This window comes from Podarcis erhardii, assembly GCF_964252035.2.
Source record: "Podarcis erhardii genome assembly, chromosome: 1".
Taxonomy (NCBI): domain Eukaryota; kingdom Metazoa; phylum Chordata; class Lepidosauria; order Squamata; family Lacertidae; genus Podarcis; species Podarcis erhardii.
In genome coordinates, this window is record NC_138497.1 from 134791099 (window position 1) to 134815070 (window position 23972).

At 47.6% G+C, this 23972-nt stretch overlaps 1 protein-coding gene across 1 annotated transcript; it reads right to left on the reverse strand.

Annotated features, from left to right (window-relative positions):
• Nucleotides 1-1525: 1525 nt before the first annotated feature.
• On the reverse strand, nucleotides 1526-23475 carry LSS (lanosterol synthase). The gene is made up of 22 exons (XM_081855021.1): nucleotides 23362-23475; nucleotides 22486-22657; nucleotides 21685-21823; nucleotides 20900-21008; nucleotides 19947-20068; nucleotides 19309-19405; nucleotides 18157-18292; nucleotides 17061-17169; nucleotides 15520-15638; nucleotides 14693-14790; nucleotides 14148-14175; nucleotides 12517-12573; nucleotides 11587-11658; nucleotides 8125-8175; nucleotides 7593-7742; nucleotides 7247-7343; nucleotides 6466-6571; nucleotides 6167-6232; nucleotides 4496-4576; nucleotides 3644-3814; nucleotides 2949-3027; nucleotides 1526-2186 (listed from the first exon to the last, which is right to left on the reverse strand). Exons 1-22 carry the CDS (start codon nucleotides 23370-23372, stop codon nucleotides 1971-1973), a joined length of 2286 nt encoding a protein of 761 aa, XP_081711147.1. The 5' UTR covers nucleotides 23373-23475; the 3' UTR covers nucleotides 1526-1970.
• Nucleotides 23476-23972: the final 497 nt, after the last annotated feature.

Genomic DNA, 23972 nt, shown 5'->3' on the forward strand with positions numbered 1-23972 from the left:
GCAGCAGAGCTGGCAAATGGGCTGGTGCCGACCAGTGCCTCTCCATTATTCGCCTGCTGCAAAAGCACTTTGAGAGCAAAATTCAATTGGTGCTAAGGCCAATTGCACACCTGTGCTCTTGCTCCCTGCCCAAAAGACTGACAAAACACTAGCAAGACTGACTGGATGGGTCTAGGAGCAGCTGGTGCCTTGTTGTGAGAGTGAGTTATGTTCTCTGCCTTCAAAGGGGTGGCGATAAACCCCTCTTGAAGAGACTGTCCCTGGATCCAGAAGTTTAGTCCCGCCTCTTATCATTTACTTCTTGGGCAAGGTGAAGGGGGGCGGCAGCTGCAGAGTGTTCTTGGAGGAAGCAGATTATCTGGAGCCATTTCAATCTGGCTCCAGGACCCGTTTTAGCACTTGTGTTGCCCTGACGGATGCCCTTTATTGGGATGGAAGGGGGGGGACTGTAACCCTGTGGCATCTTCTTGATTTCTCAGCAGCTCTGGGAACTTCTGGAAGAGGAGTTGGAGGCAGCATTGCCGTTCTCTTCCTACCTTCAGGGTCATCAGCAGGAGGTAGTTCCAGGAGATGGTTGCTTGGGGTAGGTGGCTTTGGGGCTGTGGGGCTGTGAGACTGAATCCTGTGGGTGCTGGTTCCCATAGCCAGGAATGAGATGCATGACCTGTTCTGGAAGGGGTTGCACTTCTCCTGGAAGAAAGATTCCTGGATTCCAAATCGTCATTGGAGTGCCAAGCCAGGAAGGCTGATTTTCCATTCACAGTCATTCCAGGACCAGGATATCCTGGCCTCAGTTGCCCATGTTCTACTGACCTCCCATATAGATTACTACAATGCACTCCACACGGGGCTACCCTTGAACAGTCTGGAGGCTGCAGCTCACACAGAATGTAGCTGCTAGATTGGTAAATAGGACAGCCTGGTAGAACCAAGGGTCACGAGTCCAGAAAGCTCTGGAATGCCTGTCAGCGTGGAGGGTTTTACTTGCCTTCCAGCAACCACAAGTTAAGGCCTTGTGCAAACCTTTCCCCTGCAACACAGCAAGATGAGGGCCAGATGTGCACAGGCCAAGGCTTGCGTGTATGTCACTGTGTCCATCTACACAAAACATGTATTGAATTTTCTCTGGTAAGAGAATTATGTTCTGCTTGGGGTAAGTAGATCAAATGATAAGAAGGGACTTGCACCCCAGGCTATGTAAGCTCCAAAATGCTGGCCAATGCTGGCAGACGTCAAGGACCATGAGTTACTTAGGCAATGTGGTCAGCTGTAGCCTCCCCACTACCTTGGATGTGGGCTGGCTCTCAGTGGCAGTTGGGTAGACCCAAGTCCCAGAATGTCTGTTCCCTGGGATATGAATGTGGAGTCTATGCAACTAGCGCACACTATTCAATTGTTGTGCCACCTACGCACCCCAGCAGGTTGGCCATGAGGGGGGATGAGGCACTAGGGTTCCCCACCCATACCCTAAAGAACAATTTAAGCTTATCTTTAAGGTAAGAGAAAAATAAGGCATCAACACTGATTACGTTATGTGTTAATTTACCTCAATTACTCTAAAAGTTACACTCTTCTGCTTCCACTGCAAATACTGCAAGTATAACAGTGAAGCAGCAGGGATACACGCAGCCACCATCATGTTTGGTATGCATGTACAGAAAGTTAAATAAAGGTTAATGTCCAGTAAAGGGCACAGAATCATGGGTTTTTTGTGTCTAAAGTGTCATTCTGAGCAGCAAATGCGAGTCAACCACAGCACAGACCCAGAGTCTGCCACTCATCACTTCTCCGGGGCCAACTCCTTTCTACCTGGCATGTATAAGTACGAGAAGCAAGAGGACGGCAAACCATCCAGAGAAGCCTTCCGTGTTTCCCCTTCAATTCTCCCTCTTCACCAGCTTCCCAAGAGTTTAGAAAATAAGCAGAGAGATAGGCAGTCCACGCCTGCAATGTTGGTACCAGACCCAAACTCAGGAAGAGGGGAGTGGTGCTTCTCCATGTCCATTTGCCATCCTGCCAGCCAGGCCCTTCTCTCCATTTCTTAATGCCTCCGTCAAGCGCTTGCCAGCCAGTGGGTGGGCAGGATGCAGGCGAGAAAAGCGCCCCAGGGTCCAGATGGGGAAGACGTTTCGGTAGGAGGTATAGCTGATGGCACAGGTCTTGTTGAATACTCCGGAAATGTTCTCCTGCAAGGCAAAGAAACGCAGAAATTCCATCTCATCCATCCTCTCATCTTTCCAACACAGTAAGAAGCACGGAAAGATGAGCGACCTATAAGGGCATCAGCACCTGCACAAACCTCCTCATACATGGAGGTACCATATGACAGGTGTGAGCTGCTTTGACTATCCATGGTGAAAAGGCAGCTGATACTTTTTGAAATGTTTACATTTTAAAAATAAATAAATGACACCTTCACTGCCCTGAGCATGAGCTGGACCAAAGGCTCCGATTCCAATATGCAGGCATTCCAGGATAAACCAGACAATGCACAGTGATCTTGATAGTCTGGCTTGCGCCAGCTTTCCTACTTCCACTGTTCCTGATCCATGCTTAAACATTTAAAACTTCAGGCGGCTTAATGGGCACTTTGAGAACCAGCCCTTCCAAGAAGTAGAAATAGTCAGGGCTGCTTTTTTCATGAGCTGCTGAATAGTCAAGAGGGAATCCCTCCCAGCCAAGGAAAGGCTGTGTTTGATTGGGATTGGTACAAACAGGAGCTAAAACGTGGGTGGTGGGAGTCATACTGGAACAAGGAACACAAAAGAGACTCCGGTGCTTGAAGGAAAATCTGCAACAAGGGTGGAAGAGGAATTCTGAGAAGCTAAGAAGAAAGGTGTGCTTGTAGGTGTATTAGTGTAGAGAGAATGTATGCAAATGGCCCTTCCGTTATATGGAATTCCATTGTGCCCTTCCGTTATATGGAATGCACTCGAGGCAGACTTCACCTGAGGCCAGTCTCCATTAGGCAGCTGTTTGTCAATCAAAACTTTGATCCCTCTTTCCAGGACTCTAACGTTTGGATACCTGCAAAGCAAGAAGAGTTGTTCTGACCCAAGTTCACTGCTCAAGTAGGTTTAGAGAGGAAAAGCTAAGGCTCAGGCTCAGGTAATTCACAAATATCGGAAAGATTCTTGCAAGTGATGTAATATCCTAGGCTGGAAGATCAAATGCCAAGGTTAGCATGGCCTCAGTCAGAGACTTGTTAACTGTTCCCACAAACAAAGCGAGCAGCTAAAGGGACGGCCTCAAGAACTGGATGCAGCAACTGAGCATTTCTGTTCCCTGCAAGGCAGAGGAGCATGGCTAACGAGGAGAGATGCGCAGTGACACCAGGCTATTCTCAGGCAGAAATATTTGTCAGACAAGGCAGCTGTGATCGTTTCATTGCATTTCTGCACAAAGGCGTTCCAGGAGAAAGGGAGGCCTGCATTTTCCCAAGGGACATCTTGTGTGCAGGTTGCAGCACAGACCGAGGAAGCTGCTCTTTGGGCATGCTTGGTGGTAGCCTCTCCTAGCCAGTGGGGGTCAGCTGAGCAAGGGTCCCCCAAAGATGCAATTCAAGACTGGTGGCTGTTTCTATCTGCCCTCATCCCCGTGCAGAGGCCAAGGGTCAATGTCACTTCCAAGCACAAACTTTTACCTAACAGCCATGAGCCCCAGAAGAGCCCAGCAAGTGTTGTGTATTTGGGATGTGGTGCTCTGGATGTATCTGCGCTGCTCACAAGATTCAAAGTCTTCTCCCCATCCACCGTCCTCCATCTGCTTGGAGACCAAGAACTCACAAGCGCGGGTCACCTCCCCACAGGCCGCTCTGGAAGAGAAAGGGCAGGAGAACGGGAACTCACAAAGTGGCTCCATGTCCTCAGCGGAGGAACATATGGTGGTTAGCAAGGACAAGGCAAGGAATTTTATCACGCCAGGCAGAGACAGATGAAAAGGAGACAGGATATCAAGGAAAAGCACAGGCTCAGTGCTCCCCAGAGTGCATGTGCACCCATAGAGACAGCACCCATCAACTGGCTGAGAGCTACAAGACGAATCTGGAAATGTCAAGGGAGAAGCATCTGCAGGATGCCTGATGGGATGGTCTTTCTGCATTCTGATAGGGCCAGGATAATATATACAGGGGAAGAAACTTATGGAGAGAAGAGCGGATGTCACCACTGCAAACCAGTGCTGACCCAGGAGGCCTGTCCTCAGCTGCTGAAACCGCTGTAAGTTGTGGGTGAGAACAATGAGTCTGGCTGGCCCAGTAGTGCCGGTCTCTCCAGTCCCTCCCCTGCGCAGGTGAGCCTGAGAGAGCGGCCACCTTGGCTGACTCGGCTCTTCAGGTGAGGCTGGCTCCCAGCTGAATCCCAGAGCAGTTTGCCTCTAGGCTCAGTGTAGGGAGACAGCACGATTCTTCATGCTGAATGAAAGGCCACTCACTGCCAGCAAGCTCTTCTGATCAGAGGAGCTTCCATTATAAAAACTGGTGAAGGTCTTCACTCACCCATCCTGGTAGGTGTGTTGCATACAAGCAAAGGCTTCCAGAGCAAACCACGTGCCGTAGGTGATGCACACCCCCCAGCACCTAGGAGGGAGAAGTCAGTCAGCAAACAGAACCGAGCCGGGAGGAGAGCCAGTTCCTTCCTCCTTGCTGTGCCAAACAATCCCAAATCAAGGGAATGAGCCTGAAGTTTACTTGCAGAAGCAAAACCAACTGTATAAATTATTTTCCTTATCTTTCAAATATCTATTAAGCCAACACGATTCAGTGTATATGTCTGGAACATATACATTCAGCTTACAAAAATGTTGTAATCATTTTTAACACGTGAGATATATTGGAGGAAATTAAAGCTGGTTTCTTTGACATAACTCATTTCTGCTTCATTTCATGTTTCTGGCATCAGATACCAGTCTATAGTATTTCAGCCATTACTTCAGATATGGAATAAAAACAAATGCTGCCGAAGCTGTTGGCCATGATTCCTCTGATAAACGCCACCAGCTCCTCCTCTGCAAAGACTTCCACCCGGACATAAAAAAGCTCCCCCCCCCCCCCAATCCCTTACACTCACACACCTCCCAAAATTGGCTAGGGTGGGACACAGGGGATGGGGGAAGAGATCGTTCCATCTGGCAAGCTGCTATAAATTCCACCTCCTCTCTCTAAAAAAATGTCTTCATAGCATTTATACAATTCATCTACTTTAAATGTTTATTCTTAAAAACTCTGCAGCTTCCCTTCACTTACTGCATCAACAATTTGTCTAAAGAGAGCTAATTTCAGTGGCGCTTACTCCTAGGTGTGTATGGACCTGCAACTTCAGAATACTGGCTGACCCTAGATATTCCCCTAGCCCCTCTCTCCCTACACCTGGTGACTCAGTTCTATCACTACCAGCCCCCCAACCCATTGCCCCTGAGGGTGTTGGCATGCTCTTTCTTGACTGGGAGGGAGGGGAGATCAGCTCCAGTCAGAGTGGCAAATGGCCAGGAATTATGGAAGTTGTAGTTCATAGAATCATAGAATCATAGAGTTGGAAGAGACCACAAGGGCCATCGAGTCCAACCCCCTGCCAAGTAGGAAACAACAGCAGCTGGAGGGTTACAGATTCCCCAGCCATGTTCCATACAATATTCTAGAACAAATTTTAAATTCTTGTAATATGTCAAGCTTATGTATTACATTTGTACAATTACTTTTTAACTAAAGGCATGAACATTTTCTTTTCTAACTTTGATGGTTTAAGACTTAGTAAAAGATAAATGAGAATGCTGAGCATTTATATAGCACTGGGCAGTTTCAAGGTGTTTCATATGGACAAGATATGAATATTAACTCTCTGAGTGACTGTGACAAAGCAGGAAGGCGGGTTGCCTAAGGCTATCCAGTGGGAGCACGACCGAAACAGGATTTGAACCCGGGACTTGTAGGGTCAGATGCCACACTGGTCTCTCAGACAAATTAAACTGCTAATAAAAAGGTGCTATTGGCTTCTCCTACTAGAACCACCCAAAGGTCTCAAACTGGTGCTGAAAAGTGGGGTTTTTTACCTCCGATTCTTAAAATTGCCCCAAGGCAGGCATTTTGCTATTTATTTTAAATACCCTGCCAAGCAGCTGGAAAGGCCAACAAATCCTTGAAGCGGCCCTTGGCTTTATGAGGAACACTCACCCTTCCCAGGAACCATCGGCTCTCTGAAGTTCCTGACAGTAGCGGAGGCCCCTTTGCAGCGTCTCTCTAAGCAAAAAGGAAAGAGTGGGAAACCCTTTCAACCCTGTGAATACCCACGATTCCCAGCACCACTCTCTCTAGCCCAGACTGGAAGGAATAAAAATGCTATTCACTCCCACCCCACAGAAGGGTCAGGTGCCCAATGACAGGAGGGAATTTATTTTCCCATGTCAACTCTGAAACGAAGGTTTCACATCCTGTTTTTCCATTGCTCCGCTCCTTTCCTTCCCTCCTTTTACCTGATCTCCTCTGCCCTGTGTTCAGGGAAGCACTCTTGGAAATGCTTCAGCCCCTGCATGACTGCCGAGGTGCATTCTACGTAAGTGTAGTCCACCATGATATCCCCTGCAAACCACAAAAAATACAATACAAGTTTGCTGATACAGCCAAAGGCCATGACAAACCCACAGCACCAGAACCAATAAAACAACACAGATCATAGATCCATAATAGGAGCCAGCTTCCAGCGTGGGAGTCAGAATGCAACCTTCCTTCGTTCCTTGTGACTTTTAAAAGCCTTAGTCATGTCACCATTTAAACCTCCTCTGACCTTCATTCCTGTGTTGCTGTAATGTTCTTGGATGAAAGCCAAAGAGTGCAGTCAAGGTTGGCAATTTCAAATTTCTCCCAGAGTCTATTTTGATTAATAGATTGAAATGCAGCAGAAATATCAATAAAGGCTATATACTGAAAATCAGTAAGACAGATTCTAGAGAGAGATGTGAGATTCCTGTGTGGCATGCCTCTTTTTCTTGAAACTTAAAATAATTTGTCTTTTCCTTTCGGGTACAGTTGTTGTCAACTTTTTAATATCAGAGTTCGATTGAAGATTAAGAGGGGCCAGCAGGAGCCAAATAACATTGCCGGAGCAGGCAGGGTGGTTGGGTGTGGAATGGCTTCAGTTCTTCTACTGAGACAACGATGCACCATTCCCCATGCTTGCCCAAGAGGACTTCCACTGACACACAAACCTCTTACTAACTATGCTAGCATGGATGCAAAGCAAGTCCCTTCTCTTACCAAACACCTCAGAAGGGTTCAGGAGCTCCAGCAGCCAGCCGCCACGCTTCGTTTCATATGTGGAAAAGCCACCGTCCACATTTTGCATGTTCAGCAACTGAAGTCAGACACAGAGGAAGAGAGAGAGTGTGTCTAGACAAGGGCATGGCAAAGATGGAGCTCAGTGGAGTGGCCCCACAGCCTTAAGCAGTGGCCCAGCGGAAATTAGAAATACTCCCACAAGCTCCACGCTTCACCCAGAAATCCCCACCTCCTGCTTATGACCACCAACTAGCCAAAGGCAACATCGTCTGGGAGGCAGATTGGACTCTGACCCAGGGGCTGCTTCTCCTTCCAAGCCACTCACCACATTCACAGCATCAAAGAGACGGTTCGGTGGGATTTGCTCCTTTATAAAAGAGCAATTGTTCTGCAGAAGGATCACTGACTTCAGCCCCTCTGCAGTGCAGTCAGCTACAATCCAGCCACAGTCCCGTGTGCTGAAAGGAAATCCACCCTGGAGAGCAATAGACAATTGAAAGCATTAGGCAATGCAGAGCAGGGGATTCTTGCAGGACCACATATATTGCCAATAACTCTGCTGCCCAGCTGACCTTTCTCCCAGCATTTGAGTACAGAAAAACTTACACTTTTAGATAATCCATTTACTTTAGTATTATTATTTTTAAAAGAAAAGCCTTTGATTTCAAATAGTTCAGTTAAACACCATAAACAAAACCTAAAATGAATGCAGAATCATTCACAGGGTTGGGGGCCTGCCTCTCCATAAACTGCAGGTCAGTTTTCAAGGACAAGAAAGAAGATTTAGGTTAAAGAGCGAGGAAACTTAGCATCTGGCATTGCTGCTTTCAGAACGGGAGCTCTTTTTGTGATTATACCTTGTTCATCTGACGGTAGTACTTCTCATAATCAGGTGGATTATCTGGAATCTGAAGGAGATACAAGCTACACTCAGACAAAGAAGGCAAGTGCAATCAGCATAAAAGGAACACTATTTTAAGAACAACGCTATTAAAAATGCTAGACGACGCAAGGGAGAAAGTGATATAAAAAGTCTGAAATACAAGCACAAGCCACAGCGGTCTTTGTAATTTCAGGTTTGGGCCTGAAGGTGTTATAGACATAAAAACATTTTTGTATGGGTATAGATATTTGCAACTATAAACAAACACAGACACTTCAGCAATTCAATGCCATCAAATATTGACCTCAGCGGAGACTTCCGGGTTAGCGCGAACGGCTAATGGCGGATTCCCTCCGAGCTCCGGAGGGAATCGGCTCTACTGAGGACGGGTCTTGCCGTGCCGGCGACACGGGGACCCTCAGAAACCGCAGGCGCGGAAGCCTGCGGACTTGGTGACTCGGTGGGCACCTTAAGCGCCCTCCCCGACCCACGAAGAGCCTTTTTAAAGGCTGCGGAGAGGGTACGGAGAGTGGCGTGGTGCTGAGAGTAGACCGCTACCTCAGTGGAGTGAAGCCGCAAGCCATGGCCGGAGAGCGCTGACTTTCTTCCCAAAATTTGGACTGGATAACAAAGGACCCGTGAGTAGTGGAATTTGGACTTTAAAAATTTTATCCTGAGAATTCGGCACGATCGGGGGATGTGTTAAAGGGAAGTCCGCACCCCCTCTACTTATAGACGATTTAAAGCAAGGAACGGAGAATTAAGGCGGAATGAATACTGTTTTGATGATTTAAAAGTTTTTCACAAATTTGATAGAAGAAGATTTTGTGCTGGAGAGAAAGGGAATTTTGGAACTTTGTGTGTAATCCCCCCCAAAAACCCGGAGTGTCCTATTTGGGTGCCGGAGGAAGAAGTGAAAGGAGTTTGACAGCTGTCAAAGAAGCTGTCAAACGGGCGGACAAAGTAAAGAATTTTGTTATTTAACAACTCTTGGAATTAAAGCTGATACATTTGGACTGAGGCGATTGGAAACAAAGTATTGATAATAACAAAGTAACAGATTATTGGAAAAGGACTACTAAATAACTGAAAGCCCCCTAGGGGGAATTAGTGACATTACAATGGCTGCAGAGGGAAAATTACTGGCGGAGATAGAAAAAATGTTCTTTCTCGTGGGAATCCTGCAGGAGCAGAGTATGGCTCTGAGTAAAGTTTTTATGACCTTGAATTCTGAAACAAACAACTCTGCTGAATGCACAAAGGAGACGCATGATAAAAACTCTGCAGCTGAGCAGGAAGAGATGCCTTTGGAATTGACAGAGAAGAAAGAAGGAGTTCAGACACTACAAGTGGAAAATATCAACCAGGAATCTGCATTGTTAGAGCATGAGCAAGAAGACCTTTGGATTACAAACCTGCGAAAGATGAGAAAGAAGAAGAGAGAAGTCCCTGGAGTACTTGGAATATTAAAACTAAAAAGAATAAAGCAACATGATTGGGACTTTCCTCTTGAGTATGGAAAACTAGATGGTCTTTCGCAGCAAACACTCTTTAACATTCTGGATGAAAGAAAATATGATGTAACTCTGACTGAACTCCTTCGGGGTCTTAGGACCAACAAAGAGGACTACCAACATAGTTGGCAGAGAGGGACTGACAGAGAATCAGACGCCTCGGACATGAGGAATCCGGGCTAAGAACTATTTTTTGTTTGTTTTTTTTGGACATTTGTCTGGGAAGGGACAGAAACCGGGGCAGGGGGGGGAGAGAATAGAACTATAAAATGTTATGTTTTGTTTTACTTGGTCAATGTGACCTATAATTAATATAATAAAGGGAAAATTTGTGGAGGGGAAGTTAGATCGACCTTAAAAAAAAAGAAATTAATGATTATAAGAGAATTGGATAAGTTGAATATAGATAAACAAAAAGAATTTAATTTTTAAAAACAATATGAATATCTTTAAGAGGTTAGGTAAGAACTTGCTGAATTAATTTTGGAACTGGGATGTAAGAGGAGGGGGTGGGGGGAAGTCAATGAAAGTGGGTAAAGAAAATTAGGGTATGTAATTGTATTTGTGTGTTTGTGTGTTCTTGTCTTTGTGTGTGTGTTTGTTGTTATAAAATGTAAAAACCCAATAAAAATTATTAAAAAAAAACAAAACCAAATATTGACCTCAGCAAGGAATCTTTCTTGATGTTGCAGTGCCTTGAGAACTACAGAGAAGAAATCAAGAAATTCTCTGCATAGAGAAAAGGAATAAAGTCATCCAGATGTAGTACCGTATTTTTCGCCCTATAGGACGCACTTTTTCCCCTCCAAAAATGAAGGGGAAATGTGTGTACGTCCTATGGGGTGAATGCAGGCTTTCGCTGAAGCCTGGAGAGCGAGAGGCATCGGTGCGCACCAACGTCTCTCGCTCTCCAGGCTCCAGAAAGCTATCCGCAAGCCTTGCACGCCCGGGGGATCTCCCACCAGGAGTGCAAGGCTTGCGGGCGGCAGACTGCAGCGCGGAGCACGGGGCGCCCTTCGGAGGACGCCCCCTGCTGCGCGCTGGTGTTGGCAAGCCTTGCGCACCCGGGGGATCTCCCCCCAGGCGCACATGGCTTGCGGGCGGCGGGCGGCAGCCAGCAGCGCGGAGCACGGGGCGGCCTCCGGAGGACGCCCCGTGCTCCGTGCAGATGTCCGCAAGCCTTGCGCACCCGGGGGATCTCCCCCCGGCGCGCAAGGCTTGCGGGCGGCAGCCGGCAACGCGGAGCATGGGGCGCCCTTCGGAGGACGCCCCGTGCTTCGTGCTGGTGAAACAGAGTGCCCCTGGCACCAGGCAGACATCCGCAGCGTGGATGTTCCCGCAGGGCTCCCCATGCTGCAGACAGTAGCCTGCCGCCCAACGCACGGGGCGCCCTGAAGCAGAGTGCCCCTCGCGCCAGGCAGACATCGGCCAGCCCCACAAGCTCGGGGGACAGCGGGGAGGCGCAGCACCGCCATCCCACTGTTCCCCAACCTGGTTTTGGGGGGGAAATAAAGGAAAAAAATTTTTCCTTTATTTCCCCCCCAAAAAAGTAGGTGCGTCCTATGGGACGGAGCGTCCTATGGGACGAAAAATACGGTAGTTAAATTTGGTTCACCTGCTGGAACACTTCCCCCCAAGACGTGAGTTTGGAGAGGCTGAAATTCACATTCTTGCATAAACGTTGGACTCCTAACTCCTCACGTTTCAGAGTTTTCATTGGCATAAACTCAGAAGATACGCTATTTTTGGCTTACAACAAAGGGAGACATTCCTGGGAGCAAAGCAGAGGTGGGTGTGGCTGTACACCTGGTTGTTGGACAGAACTATGAGGCACACTGCAAAATCAAAACCTACATATTTTTAGAATGTGGGCAGTATTACAGCAGAACTGGATCATGGATATGTATATGCCTGGTTCTTACCTGGCTGATTCTTAAAAACTCATGCGCACGTAGCAGGCAGGAGTTAAATTCAGGCCTTTTATGGGCACCTGCCTTAAAAAGAAAGAAAAAGGTGTTTCATTTGACATAATGTGATTTTTAAAAACTGAATCCAGGAGCAGTATTCAATCTTAATAATATTTTGTTAAGATTAATTTCATTAAAATTTGATGAATTAAGGCTACAATCTTATCCTATACTTACCGGGGGGGGCAGGCCCACAAATCTCACTAGAATTCAGGGTCAAGCAGTAACTGAGTTGTGATAATTGTGAGATTAAGGTAAGCAGTGACTTTTGGGACTGTAGGGATGACACCGGAAGTGAATTTAACTCTTTCCCTACTACAGGCTTGGCAAAAACGGCCTCTCAGAACTGTCATCTGCATTTGAAGGAAACTCCCATGAACACAAGGAATATGCTTTCCTTGAAATGTAAATGGAAGCTTCCAATAAATCACTATATCAGAACTGGGGCAGGGAAAGAGTTAAACTCCCCGGCTCACCGCCAAAGTCCTAAAGCTGCTCAGACTTCCTTGTGGTTCCTATGTACGAAACAAAACTGCCTTCATGCTATTATGTGCTGAGGAATACCCTTTGAGTAACATTAATTAAACATCCTAGGCTATTTAAAACTTTGCTGCTTTGCATTCCCTTGCAATAGCAACCAAAAGACATTCTTAACAGAAATTTACTGGCTGTCTGCCTGACTGCATCTCTACTAGTGACATGTCACCATTTCCAATACCTTTCTGTGTTGTGTGAACTAAATATGCTCTCTCTATATCCCAGACTGCTTCTTCAGTCATTTGATTCATGTGTGTTGGACCTACAGGCTAATTCTCCCCAAAATTACAGAGAACAGCCATGTTTTCTCCTATTAAGTCCTAGGTCAAAACAAAGAAAAATAATTACCTCCAGGAAAGCTTGGATAGCAAATGCCGTGTCCCAAAGCTGTGACCCATTAGTGCCCTGAAAGAGAAGGAAGGTGCAGTAAGAAACACTCGCCTCCCACCTGACTTGTCTCCCTTGCAGGCAGCAGAAGGTGCTCAGCTGTTCCCCAAAAGCAATTTCCCCTAAAACTGACAATGGGGTAAAAAGGAAAAGGCTATTGCCATCGAGGGAGTCCTTGTTACAACCTTCCCCACTCGTATACCAAGTGCTAGCCATCAAAATAGCTGGGAGGGGGGAACTCCGTAGTGACCAACAAAACATTTGTAATCTACTTTACGTAATATTTTGTGTTTTAGTTAATATTATTTGAATTCTCATTAACATTAAACTATTTGTTAACTGGTTTAATCATCCCTGCAAAAATAATTAAGCATACAACAAGTAGTTTATATGATTTCTTTTTATTGCATTTTAGAGGATGTAACCAACGTAACCGTTTTACAAACTCAAACATTTATCTATAACTTGGATAAATGTTTTCTCTCAACCTATGAGTTTTTAAAATCCACCTGCGGCAATATACCCAAAGAACTAATGTTTCATGGGCAAGTGCCACCCAGGACTCCCTCTGGTACTGGCAAAGTGAAGTTGGCTAGTGGGGTTTTCATGTGGGATCTCAGCCACTGTTGCTTCAAAATGGATTTTAATGTTGTGTAGTTCATCTGATGTGTGTTTTTATTTTCATTTCAATTTTACTACATTTAATTGTATTGTGGTTTTAATTTGTTGTAAGCCGTCCTGAGTGGCACATGAACACCAGAAGAGCAGGACAGGGTTTTTAAAATATAAAAATAAACTAAAAGCAACTGGACAATAGTTATTGCAGTGCTCAAAAACTCCTCTTGCGAGGGGACATAAATCACCTACTGGGCTGAGTCATTCAATAATACCCTCTTGCTAGATGCCTCGAGCCAAGAAGGGCAAGTGGTCAACTGCACCCCTCCAAAAACTGTGTTTGTCTCTTTTGGCTGCAACACCTGAAAATCACCTGCCATAACCCAAAACTATATGGTGCTCTGGATCCATCCACAGGCTTAAACTGTTGCAACTGTGATATCTGAATGTGGTGGATTTGGGAGCTTTATCCCTAAAGTATTAAGTAAACATGTCGCAGGAGTCCTCTGGGGGCTCTTATACTAAATCATTTGGGCCAGAATGGAGGAGGTCTCAAAATGCTTCATGAGACGACCTTCTGAAGATGCAACTGTCAAGGAGAAGCTCTGTTTTCACTCCTCAACCACTGACACCAAGTGGCTCTCAACTTGCGTTAAGGTGGATTCATGGCAAGCTTTCTGCCACCTGTGTTCTAGACGTCTCCCAAACTGCTTTGTTGCTCCAAGTTTATAATGCATTTCCCCACACATTTCGGAAACCAGAGGGTGGCTGTGGGGTGCAGGAGAAAGGGCAATTTGGAGCAGGAATATGTCAGCTAACCCTGCGGCTTCTCTGATCCTGAAGCCACTCTGGAAGCAGCTTTTCCAGTTTGAACAGGGTGACTGATTCAGTGTCACACCATCTTGTGAAGCACAAGTCTGACCCTCAACGAGACAGAGAAAAAATAAATCCCTTTCATCCATGCCAGGGATTATTACCTGCATCTTCAAGCCATCCAGTCCCAGCCTGCAAGGAGACAGAAAGCATTCAGTGTTGTAGACTGGCTAAACAGAGTCCTGCACCTCAATTATGTTTCCTGTACCCTGGGTGAACAAATGGGCAAAGGGGGTGCAAGCTGAATTATCTTCACACCAGCACTAATGAGCTCCTCATAAACTTTACCCTAAGGGAGTCCCCACTTGACAGGGGCTGAAGAGAACTCAGGTTCAAATCCCTGTTCAGCTCTTAAGCCAACAGGGAGGCCTTGGGCAAGTTGCCGACTCTCAACCTTATTGTTCAAATACTACTGGTCTCCTGGGAAGAGAAGAGGATGGTCCTCTGCTTGGGAGCTTAATATGCCGTCCAAATGGTGAACGGCAACACCAACAGGAGGCAATCCTGCTCTCATCAGGGGAGTTCAGCAGCTACTTTCCAAGTGTCCTCCAGTCTCTCCTGATGAACCCTGAGTACTCAGGAGTCCTTAAGAGCATTATGCACAAGCAGCTGTAAGGATGTACAAGTCTGAGTTTCAACAAAGCCTTACCAGAGGTAGTCGGGGATTCTGGAAACGTGTTCTTGGAAGGCAGCAGACTTGTCTCCCTCCACATACCAGCGCACAAGCATGTTAATCGTTTTAGATATCTAAATGGGCAGAGAAAGGCAAACTCATTTCTCCTAAGAACGATAGAGCAAACAGCCCCTAATATTTGTGCCTCTTTATAAACTCAGCTCCTACATCAGTCAAAAAGAAGACTCATCAACAGTAGCTGCCTCCAGCATTAACTGCAGCTGGGACAAGTATGCTGAGCTCTGCCCCAACCGCCCTCCCCTGCCTGGAAGAGAGGTGGGGATGGAGCCGAAACGCTTCTCCCCACTGCAGAACGGCTGAAGGGGGTCAGTGGAGACCGGGGCTATTTCTGAGCTCTGCTGGTACTTGTGGCTCCTTTTCAACTGGGAGGTGCCAAAGGTGGAATCCAGGACCTTCTGCTTGCAGATCATGTGCCCTGCTGCTGAGATTTCCACTCAGCTCTATGGAAGGAACCTTCCAGGTGTGTACAGCTTTGAGCCTGGGCTCATCAACGACCATTTGCTTTCCACTGAAGAGCATGAGGCACACATCTTCCATCCGGGATGGCTGTGCTCCACCGGGAGGGATGTGGGGGGGGGGAGGTTGGGGGTGCCTGACCAGCCAGTCAGGGCAGCCAAATCAACCCTGGTGATCAAGGGGGTGACAAATTTTGCAGCCATCTGCCTGTGCTCATTAGGTACTGTGCTACCAAGAACAGATGCACTGAACAAACATTTTGGAATCTGCAAATCAAGTTCCATTCCAGAGCTGTTGAGCTGTAAGTGCCACTCCAAGTGACCTACAGGGCCAATGCTGATGGATTTGGTGAATCGGTCATCAGCTTTAATGTGGTCGTACAGCTGCTCAATTGCTCGTTGTCTCAGGGTTGTGCTGTGGAATCTCTCGTAGGTGTTGATAATTGCTGGAATGGAAGCAGAGAGAAACAAAGAGGTTTCATATTTATCTGCTGAATATGAGCAATGAAGAGTAATACAGGCAGGACTGAGCCACATACACTTAGCAAATCCCTAACTTAGGTTTCCATAGCAGTTCAGAGCTAATCAAACTTCATTTGTGAATTATTAATCCTGTCACTGGAAAATGGCAAAGCCACATTTGCAAACAATCCCTGTGCACATGTCCCTGTACCAGCACAAACTGCACTAAAGTAGTGGAATCACCCAGAATCAGCTGCTGTGGCATTACTGTGACTCTGGAGTCCCGATTCAGCTGATAGCCAAGCAAGGGTTGAGGGATGAGAACACAGAGACTAGGGGGCTGAAAGATATATGCTGTAAGCTACAGTGTGGTGTAGTGGTTAAGAGCGGTAGTCTCGTAATCTGGGGAACCGGGTTCGCGTCTCCGCTCCTCCACATGCAGCTGCTGGGTGACCTTGGTCTAGTCACACTTCTCTGAAGTCTCTCAGCCCCACTCACCTCACCGAGTGTTTGCTGTGGGGGAGGAAGGGAAAGGAGAATGTTAGCCGCTTTGAGACTCGTGAAGGGGAGTGAAAGGCAGGATATCAAATCCAAACTCTTCTTCTTCTATGTGCAGAGCGCTTGCAGCAACCCTGCAAAGTGAGTGGGCCTGTCAGGTAAACAAAGCAAACCACTTCTGTCTACTGTTGGATGAAATCTCTGAATCACAACAAAGCAATGGCTTGTGAAATCAGCAGGTGATACACCAGTAAGTGGAGTTGTACAAAAGGAGAATAATGTCGAGTAGGCTGCTAATCCAAGTTCTGAGCAATGAAGCCAGCCACGGCCAGCAAGATTAAAAAGGAAAAGGCAGGCTGAAGCAAAGCTTTGAGGGCTCCCTTGACCAAGAGAGGCAGAGGACTCTCTGCAGAAGACTCACACAAGCATTGCCCTGACCAGGCCAAGCCCACCCCGTGCCAGGCCTATGCAGCTTTTATATCTGAAGGAAACGCTTCGGATGTCAGGAGATGTGCCGTTGCCAGAGAGGCATTTAGGCCAACTACACACAGTGCATGCATACAGGTGAGGCCTCTTCACAGGGGCCGAACCTTCCTCTACAGAGTCTTCCATTGCATTTATCCACTATGTGCCAGAAAGCAGAAGCAAAAAAAGCACCAAGGAGAGCAGGCAGGCAACCTTACATTTCCCGAGTGAAGGAAGACCCACTAACTTCCAAGTATACACGGGCAGCCCTGATCTCCACCTGGGGCAATACAGCGATGCCTCTCTGTGAACCATCCGCTTTTCCTTCTTCTGACCAGCAGTACCACCTCAGCTAGTGAACAGCACAAGAGGCCTGGCGACGGCAAACAGGTCTGCAAACAAGCATGACTACCTTCCAAGCCCAGAGTTCACGCTCTGCTCACCGTAGATGATGGAGAGCAGCCAACTGTGTGGCGTGTACACATCACCCGCAGCGACGTTGTTCCTCTGCGCCGGCCAGTCAATGAGGGAATAGTCCTGGGTGTAGAGCTCCTGGGTGCAAAGAAGGGTCACACAACACCAAGCAGAATTGGCAAGAGAAGAGAAAGCTGGAAACAGGCTGCCTAGGTTCCTTCTCAGCCTTGGACCGGCTATAAGACCAGGCAGAGCGTCTTCTTTGACCACAGAATTTCATTCTGTTTATGCCATCTAAGTAAATGCTTCAATTATGTATCTGCTGTATGTTCCGCCTCCCAATCCATCACACACTTTTGGACCAAGTACCTTGACTTCTGTATGACCTTAAAGAGATATAAAGTCTTAAAGATGTCAATATAATTTGTAAGCCACGCTTTCGCTGGGGTTCCAGAAGGACATCTGTGGTGCCTCCAGAGGAATCACAGCAAAAACACTTTTCTAAAGCATTTCACAGTGTCCAGATCAAGGAAGTAACAGTACCATTCTATTCTGCCTTGGTCAGACCACACCTGGAGTCCTGTGTCCAATTCTGGGCACCACAATTTAAGGAGGATGTTGACAAGCTGGAGCGAGTGCAGAGTAGGGCAACCAAGATGGTCAAGGGGCTGGAAACTAAGCCTTATGAGAAGCAGCTGAAGGAGCTGGGTATGTTTAGCCTGGAAAAGAGAAGACTGAGAGGAGATAGGATAGTCATTTTCACATATCTTAGGGGCTGTCACACGGAAGGTGGAGCAAGCTTGTTTCCCCTGCTCTGGAGGGTAGGACTCAAACCAATGGCTTCAAGTTACAAGAAAGGAGATTCCAACTAAACAGCAGGAAAAACTTTCTGACAGTAAGAGCTGTCTGACAGTGAACATTCTCCCTCAGGTGGATTCTCCTTCTTTGGCGGTTTTTAAGCAGAAGTTGGAAGGCCATCTGTCATGGATGCTTGAGCTGAGATTCCTGCATTGCAGGGGGCTGGACTAGATGACCCTTGGGTCCCTTCCAACTCTCCAATTTTATGGTTCTATGAGAGAGAGAAACAGGCAGACGGAGGAAGGAAAAAAGGCCCTTTTGAACTACCTCCCGGAGGCTCAGAACCAGCTCATCTTCTTCCGCAGTGAGTCGCACAGCATAGCAGTAGGCCATGGGCAGGTAAACTTGACGGCAGTGACACCAAAGAGTAGAAGGATGGGCTGGCATCCAGCGAGGGAACAGCCTATCAGAAATCAAAAGGGAAGCCTGCGGTAAAGGATGGGCAGAACTCTAGAAATGGCAGCCGGTAGCCATGTATCTGTGGCCCTAAGGAGATTCCCAGAACATCCATCCAACGACCAGCTACCCGGATAGCAGCAGGGACTCCAGAGCAGACTCAGGACGAAACTGGCTGAGCGTACATGAACAACCGAGCCTTCCTTTTCCATGAGCCCATGACCCACCTGAATGGGACAAGAAGGAGCTCACACGCAGTCCTGGTTGGCTGAGCCCCAAGGAGGTGTTTCCCTCAAACACAGCTTGCTCTGCTGCCTGAACCTGACAAACTCTAATAAATTTTAATTACTGAAACAGGCTAACTGCAAGCCACAGTTCATCAAGCTGGTTTGTTTAAACAGACCATAGTTAACACTAACCAGAATTTAGGGTTCAGACAACATGCTAAACTGGGGCTTGGGAAGCCGGTTTTGGCTGAGGTCTGTGTTCACACATGGGCAATGTGTGACTGCATGTCCATAATGGGCATGAGCAGGCATAAAAGCAGGCGTGGCCAGAGACAAAAGTGGGCGGAGCAATGGCAGTCAGTCTCGCCTTTGTACCATAGCCTGCGTAAAGCTAAGGTTTCCTACCCAAAAAGGTTTCTGAAGGCCAAATTTTCACCAGTATGAGCTAAAATGTTAATTGACATTTAGATTTCCTGTGGCCAGTCTCTGGGGCCTCCTGAAACTTAGGTCTTTTTTGGCTCTTCGAACTGATGTGACAAGTTGAACAAGGGACTTAGCAAACATGCCAACCTATTGCCAAACCTATTGCCTTCCAGTCGTTTCTATGAGAAGGTATAGATATAAATTATGTTAGCTAAAGCTGCCATCCTATTCCCACTTACCAGGGAGTAAGCCACATTATTATGTATTAATTTTTTTACTGCCATATACCTGCAGGTCTCATTGAATTCAACAGCACTTTCTTCAGAGAAGACATGGTTAGGCTTGCACTGTAATACTCTAAAACTGCACGTACCACATCTCAGGGAAAAGTGTATTCAGTCCTTCCCAGCTGTAGACATTCAAAACAGCCAGCCAAAATTTTCCCCAGGAAGCGATTCCTGTAGCACCACCTGAAGAGCCAAATATACAAGAACTCATACAGATATCTATAAAACCAAAGATCGCTGCAGTAAAATGGACTCTTCTGTAAGAAACAAATGCTTACTGTTTGACTTTTTTGTCTGCAAAAGGGATAGTATAAACAAAACACTCCCACTGGAGCCAAAGGATGATTATTTCCTCATCCCTCCTCCTCTCAGCCTTCTCCAAAGAGTCCTCCTTACTGTGCCGCCAATTATGCTGCATCGGTGGTGAGAGAAGACCCAAACAGGGAACTTTGGCCTCCTGTGCACAACAGCATGGAGCTCTATCACGGCATCCTCATGCCTAGTGCTTTAAGCAGATGCACTCAAGGCAGCCAATATTAAACAGTGTGTTGTATATTAAATTCCAAAGATTCCAACTCTCCTGAAAGGAGACAGTCCATGGATGTGATAGGATGTTAGAAGAACTAGGCGCTCACTCTAGGAATAAGGAGAGTTCCCTTTCCACAGGATAACAAGACTGAAAAACAAAGCCACCTTCATGTGAGGTGGCCTCCTGGTTAGTCACCTTTACTGTGGAGGTTGTTCCGAGCCCGCAACAGATCTGGGTCATCGGGACTGACCCCAAGGATTCGCATGGCTGTGTAGTTGAGAGCAGTACAAAATACCTTGGATACGTCCTCAACATGCCTGCCAGACAAAAACATCGCAACTGTTAGGAATATGTGCCTTGTACCCAGTTGCTCAGTCTGTCCTGATTGACTTCAGATAGATCAAGATTACTGCAAGCTGGCTAAGGCAATTTGAGCAACAGAAAGAGCTTGATCAACTTCCATGGGAACATTATGTCATCTGTTTTAAATGCAGACTATAGAAATTTCATGTGGTGTTTCAATTCCCAGCAGGTCTGGTTCTGCTGGATAGGGTTTTGTTTACACACTAGACAAGTTTGGATGTAATACATAATCCATAGTTTAATATTACAAGAATGAGCCTTGCCTCTTCCACTGTTTCCATGCTCTTCATGCAAACTGGCTAATCTAAGGGCCAAATGCACAAAGGGGTTTTTTCCACTGCTGCTGCACATGGGCTCTGCACATGACACACCAGCTAATCTGTAACTCTCCCACAACTTCTGTCTGTTTTTTCAGAGCCCTTTTGTTATGAGCATTTTTGTTACTCAATTATCTATGTGCTAATGTTTTTGGCACGTTGTATCTATCATCACTCTCACTGGGGACGGTCAACTTTATCACCCAACATTTACTTTAACCTTTGGCTGTGGGGGAGTCATTTTCTCCATTTTCTTTTCTAGTCCACCAGTTTCCAGTTTCTAGCACTGAGCAGTGGAGAAGGCAAACTCACTTTTTAGTCTCCACAACCTGGAACATATTGTTCAACAAGGGCTGGGGAACTGGGTCCAGCGGCTGGGTCAGATCCCTCCTACCCCGACCCCCTCATGGATGACCAAGCTTGGCAGGTGAACAGCTTCTAAAGCACCAAATTTTAAAGTTTACTCACAGGCCCCATCCTCCATCTGGGAGCTGAACTGAACGCAAGTACCTCACCATTTCCTTCTTGCTCTCTTCTGGCAGTGGGATCTTGGCAACGTAGCATGTGATTAGGAGCCCTGTTTTAGGGAGATCAGTGTGTTACACAATCAGTCCTCAGAAGTACCCAGGCGGATACACCTGCGTGAGATCCAAGATTGTAGGGAGGGGTGCGCCCAGTGGGGGAGGACCTGGCTTGCACACAGAAGCTCCCTCATTCAATCCTGGCATCTCCAGGCAGAGCTCAGGAAAGCGCCTCCCTGACATCCCAGAGAGTGGCTGCCAGTCAACGTAGACAATACCTCACAAAATCCTGATCATGAATTTACACAGCTCTGCCGTGAAACACGCAAGGTTCTTTGCCTCCTTAAATGTTCCAGCGACAGGATGCCATAAGATGAGGCACATGTTATTTTAACCTCCCTTTACTTAAAAGTTAACTTTCTTATCTAAGTTGGTTGCTGACAGATGCAACTAGGTGACCCTTGGGTCCCTTCCAATTCTATGACACTATGATTCCTTCTCCTGTACACATGCAGTACTTCTCCAGCTGACACTTCTCTCAACTGTGTCAACTCCACGGGTACCTTCAAGCAGGAGAAGCAAGGCCCTGCCACTCCCTCTCCCTCTCAGGGATGTTGGGGATTCGGCCGCACCCAAAGCATTCACTTTCGGATTTGTTACGCATCACCCCTTGCTGGAACACTGCTTGTCTGGTTGGAGAAAAAGTTTGCTGAGTTGTCATGGTAACTCTACCTGGCATCAGAAAGAGAGGCCCTCCGTAGTCCCCAGCCCAGTGGCCATCTTCTGCTTGCAGGCCTGAGTAAAACTTCATCCCATTCACTGCTGCTTCCTGTGCTGTACAGGCCTTTGGCAAGTCCGGGAAAAATTTGCTCTGCCAAGAGGAAAGAGACACAGGTGAATTCTATAGCAGAAGCTTAGGTTCACAACAGACAGGGAAATAGAAAGAAAGAATGAATGTCTCCAGCGAGCACCTTGTAGGGCAGGAGACCAATTCCACAAGTTGTGGGGCACTCAGCTCCTCTCTTCTTCATAGGAAAAGGGAGAAGGCAAGGGAGGAACAAGGCAAGGAAAAGCAGGAGACTGGGCTGGCAAAACAGGCAAACAGAAAGGGAATCAAAGACTCTGGCAGTATGTTCCCAGGCTTCCTCAGGGTGGCATACCCCTCCACACACCGGGAATCTGAGGGCTGAATATTTGCCTCTGGAGCCAAAAAAGCAAGTCAATTTTATGAGGACCAACCAGTGTGGAAGGACGTGGGGATCCAGAACTGGCCTTCATAGTCACTTACGGACTCACTGTTAAAACTGTTCATGGAAGACACTCTTACTCGGCTGTGAGGGATCGCCAAAGAATAAGCCTTCTACAATTACAGGATTTCTTCAGCAGACAAGTCAATGTGCATTCAGACAAAATGAAGTTTGAAAATCACTTCCAATGGAAGTATCCCCAAAGAACCAAGCGGTCCTAATGCAACTGGCATGTCCTCCTCCGAACCTGGTAGCAAGCGAGGGGTCGCCTCAGCTGCCTCCCTACCGTGCTGAGCCCTAGCGAGTGAGCTTCCAGCGCCGTTTGCTCCCGACCACCATCCTCGCCATCCGCCAGGAATCGCCACTGCTGCCGCCCTTCTTCGTTGCTCAAGCGCCAGCGGGTCAAGTCCGTGGCCGGCTCTGTCTTATAGGGACCGCCTCTTCTTCTCCGCAGACATCTAGCAGGGGAGATACAGGGAACAGGTGAATTCCAGAGGAGAGTCGAATCTTCGGATAGTTCAGATTAAAAATAACGGAGCACTAGGATGTTTTTTGGGTTCAGAAAAAAAGGGTCCCCAAAGGACTTCCATCTTCAGACTACAGTGCAGTGGTACCTCAGGTTAAGAACCTGACTCGTTCTGGAGGTCCGGAGGTTCTTAACCTGAAACTGTTCTTAACCTGAGGTACCACTTTAGCCTATTGGGGCTCCCAGAAAAAAAAGGGTCCCATCTTCAGACTTCCATCTTCAGACTACAGAGCAGTGGTACCTCAGGTTAAGAACCTGATTTGTTCCGGAGGTCCGTTTTTAACCTGAAACTGTTCTTAACCTGAGGTACCACTTTAGCTAATGGGGCTCCCGCTGCCTCCGCTGTGTGATTTCTGTTCTCATCCTGAGGTAAACTTCTTAACCCGAGGTACTATTTCTGGGTTAGCAGAGTCTGTAACCTGAAGCGTCTGTAACCCGAGGTACCACCTGCTCCCTTTCCTCAAGTGATGCTGCTTTTGGGCGACCCCTGGGCGACCGCGAGCGCAGCGCCAGAAACGACGCTGGTGCGGAAAAGCAGCAAGGCGCGTCCCGAAAAATAAAGCCCAATTGCCCCCCCCCGCAGCTTTGAAGCCCCCCCCCCCCGGGCAGCCCCGGCTCCCCAAGCGCCATACTCACGCCCCCTCCATCTTGCCACTACGCCGCCCGAGCCCACACTCGGAGTCGCATCTTTCGCCTGAGGAGTTGGAGCCGGGGAGCCTCGCCCCGCGGCATGCCGGGAAGGGAAGTCCAGGCGGGCGGCGGAGGCCGCGGCGCTTCGGCGGAGGGAACTACAAGTCCCGAAGCGCCGGCGCAACATCCGATCTGGACTGACATGAGCCCATGCCGGGCCCAGCCAATCGGGAGGCCTCGACGGCAGGCGGAGGGCGGGCGAGCCCGGCTCGCGCGGGTGGGCGGGGCCTGGAGAAAAGGCGGGCGGAGAACTTGGCGCAGCTGCGCCGCTTGCGCTGGGCGAAGCAGAAGAGCCGGCGCGCCCCGAGTTGCTTCTGTTCTGTTGCGCCTGCCAGCGACCAAAGTCATTTCCCCACAGGATTGAGGCGGCGAGCTCTTTCTAAACAGTGCGTTCAATACAGCAGCACGATGTTTCTACACATTTGCCTACTTTCCTTTCTTCATTGCTCTCCATTTCCAGATTTCTTGATGCTGTTATGCCCACTCGATTCAAATGGGATGTCTTCCAGTGCTTTGCCATTGCTAATCTAGCAGTGAGTAACAGGGGAAGAGAGTCC